The sequence below is a fragment of the Helianthus annuus genome, chromosome 13, assembly GCF_002127325.2.
Source record: "Helianthus annuus cultivar XRQ/B chromosome 13, HanXRQr2.0-SUNRISE, whole genome shotgun sequence".
Taxonomy (NCBI): domain Eukaryota; kingdom Viridiplantae; phylum Streptophyta; class Magnoliopsida; order Asterales; family Asteraceae; genus Helianthus; species Helianthus annuus.
Window position 1 is genome coordinate 82,431,818 of NC_035445.2, and position 2,941 is coordinate 82,434,758.

At 39.1% G+C, this 2,941-nt stretch overlaps 1 protein-coding gene across 1 annotated transcript; it reads left to right on the top strand.

Annotated features, from left to right (window-relative positions):
• The first annotated feature begins 733 nt into the window (after window positions 1-733).
• Window positions 734-1,105, top strand: LOC110901140. The gene has a single exon (XM_022147986.1). It carries the CDS (start codon window positions 734-736, stop codon window positions 1,103-1,105), a length of 372 nt encoding a protein of 123 aa, XP_022003678.1.
• The last annotated feature ends 1,836 nt before the right edge of the window (window positions 1,106-2,941 follow it).

A 2,941-nucleotide genomic window follows, 5' to 3' on the forward strand; every position in this document is an offset into this window, starting at 1 on the left:
ATAAATTTGATTACTAATACTTAAAAATTTTATTTACAGAACTTTGTTGAATCTGATAATGGAACGAACACAAGTGGAGGTACGTTGATGAATGAGGTAGTGTGTTATACTTTGTATTTTTTTAGTATAACTTTTATTAATGAACTAATGTAGTTTTTTATTTTATGTTTTTTATATAAATTAAAATTGAATAAAAATTTCATATCAGGTTAAAGACATTGGAAGTGAAACTGAGAAGATGTTGAATACAAAAAAAGGAGTTGTAAAAGTTGATAACCCTACATGAAATTTTTATATTGGGAGACTTAGCCACCACTCATAAAAGACACCGTATGTTCCTTTTTTGCGCAGAAATTCCAAGAACCATTGAACGCGAGACCATGCCTACTTTGCCCAAATTTGCAGGAGCTTTCAGATGTAGAGAAGGATATGTTAGCAGCCCCATTTTCCTTATTTGAAATAAAGAATGCAGTGTGGGACTGTGCCGGTGATAAAACCCTGGTCCGGATGGCATTAATTTTCGGTTCATAAAACGGTGTTGGGGTTTGTTATAGGCTGATTTTGTGAAGTTATTTGAGGAGTTCTTGCAAAATGAGACTATTTCCCAAGGTTGCACATCTTCTGTTATTGTTCTTATGCTGAAGTGTAATGATCCGAGTGGGTTGGTGACTATAGACCAATCAGCCTCATAGGGTGTATCAACAAGGCGATTTCTAAAGTGTTGGCGAATAGGATGAAATTAGTTATCAACAAAATAATTTATGAGGAACAATCAGCTTTCTTGTCTATTAGGAGCATTCTCGATGGTCCACTTATTCTAAACGGATTGATACCATGGTTGAGGCGAACCAAGAAAAAAGGCTTCATCTTCAAAGTAGACGTCAAAAAGGCTTATGACTCGCTAAATTGGGATTTTGTTGACTCTGTTTTGGATCAAATGAAATTCCCCTTGGTTTGGAGAAGATGGGTGATGGCCACCACTAAGAATGCCTGGGCTTCTGTACTTGTTAACGGGTCGCCTACACAAAAGTTCAATTCTCATAGAGGGTTGAGGCAAGGCACCCATTATCGCCCTTCCTCTTTATCGTCGCTATGGAAGCCTTGATGGGGGTTATGAAGAAAGCATGTGAAATTGGGTTTTATGAACGTATTCGGTTTGTGGATCATGGTTCGGTGTTTTCGCATTTCCTTTTTACTGATGATGTCGTTTTTGTAGAGGCTTGGTCACTTTCGAGTGTAAAAAATTAAAGAGAATCCTCTGGTGCTTTTACCTTGCTTCGGGTTTACGAGTCAACCTCGCAAAAAGTCGCGTGTATGGTGTCAATGTGAGCAATGAACATATTCAAAACATGGCAGGAATTTTTAGGTGTCGAGAAGGATCATTTCCTTTCAAACGCTTGGGTCTCAAAGTAGGTGCGAATTTGAATTTAGTAAAGCACTGGAAACCAGTAATCGATACATTTAAGAAGAGACTGGCAATTTGGAAGGCGAGCACATTGTCGTTTGGGGGCAGGTGTCGCAACCCTCGATCCCTTATCTGTCCCGGGAACGGGCGGACGCGAGCTCAGTAGTGGTGGTATCAGATTATTTAATCTTGCAGCGGAATTTACATCAGGATCGTAGTTAGGAAATATTTATCAGAGTAAAACCACCATATATTATAATTATATGGGCAAAACCCAAGTTTCTTATTACAATACATTTATAGGGACAAACCCTATTTTATTGAATTTAAAATATTATTTATTAGGTAACTTTTTAGCCACATTTTCCCAAGCCTTCAGTGCTCTCCAGCTGGCTTTTTACTAATTGGATGTCACATGGTGTTACCTATAACGTGTTTTAAAAACATTTGTCAGTCGAAAATACTGGTGAGTAATCCCAATTTTTATCAAGAAACATTTTATCAATTAAAACAGTATTGAGAGCGACCACATTGTTTATTTCTACACAATTACTCATTCAGTATTTGCCACTCGACCGGATCTATGGCTATGGTCAAGTTACCCATTGGCCCACTCTTTGTCCAATGGTAACGTACTGTCGTTCCCGACTTACTACTCGCAAGTAGTAATAAATTTTGTATACAAAACCCCATAATACCGGCAGTAATTGAAGAACTACAAAGACTCAATCACTGCCTAATCACATTGTAAAACATTTAAGGTTTTGTAAAACATTCCAAAAAGGTTAACAAAAAGAGGATAAACTCACATTGCTATCTTAGACTTCGCGTAAGGGTTTCCTGGATATAATCTATAATTTATACAAATGTACATTGATTAGTATCATAACCCTTTGAAAATATAAATGATACCGTCCCCGAGACGGCATTCCAACAACTACGTCGGGCAAAACCACGACAGTTGTTACGGAACCCTAAATCAATCAGGCAGCGTAACTATTACAAAACTGGGGTTATAATACTTACAACGGAGCAGAACCTCGCTAATTAGGGGTATAATACCCGTGTATTATAAGCCTACTACAGAAATTGTGATTTGAGAATGAAATTGTGAGCGACGGAAAACGAAAACTGATGCCTTCTATTTATAGTTGCTGAAACTGGTCTCCACGCGGCCCGCGTAAAGAACAGGCAGGGCTTACGCGGCCCGCGTACTAGCCCGGGTAGGGTTTAGCTTATTCGGGTCATTGCCTAGACTCGCCACGATGTCGACACGTGTCGGCCTCTGGTGTCTCCGCGTTGTTGATCTCTCGCGGCCCGCGTTCACTTAAACAGGGTCTTACGCGGCTCGTTTGAACTAAAGAAAGTCAACGATATCAGGTTCAACCTTGATACCGCCTGCGTGAATGGTTGGGGTGGGTCTACGCGGCCCGCCTCAGCTTAATATTTATTGTTTTTAATTTATTTTAATACTGTAACGTATTTCGGGCTTAGTTTTCACATACGGGGTGTATTATAAGATATATAAGAGTATTT

Bases quoted from the DNA above. Each gene is read 5' to 3' on its own strand.
- LOC110901140 (XM_022147986.1), top strand. From the start codon at position 734: ATGAAATTAGTTATCAACAAAATAATTTATGAGGAACAATCAGCTTTC.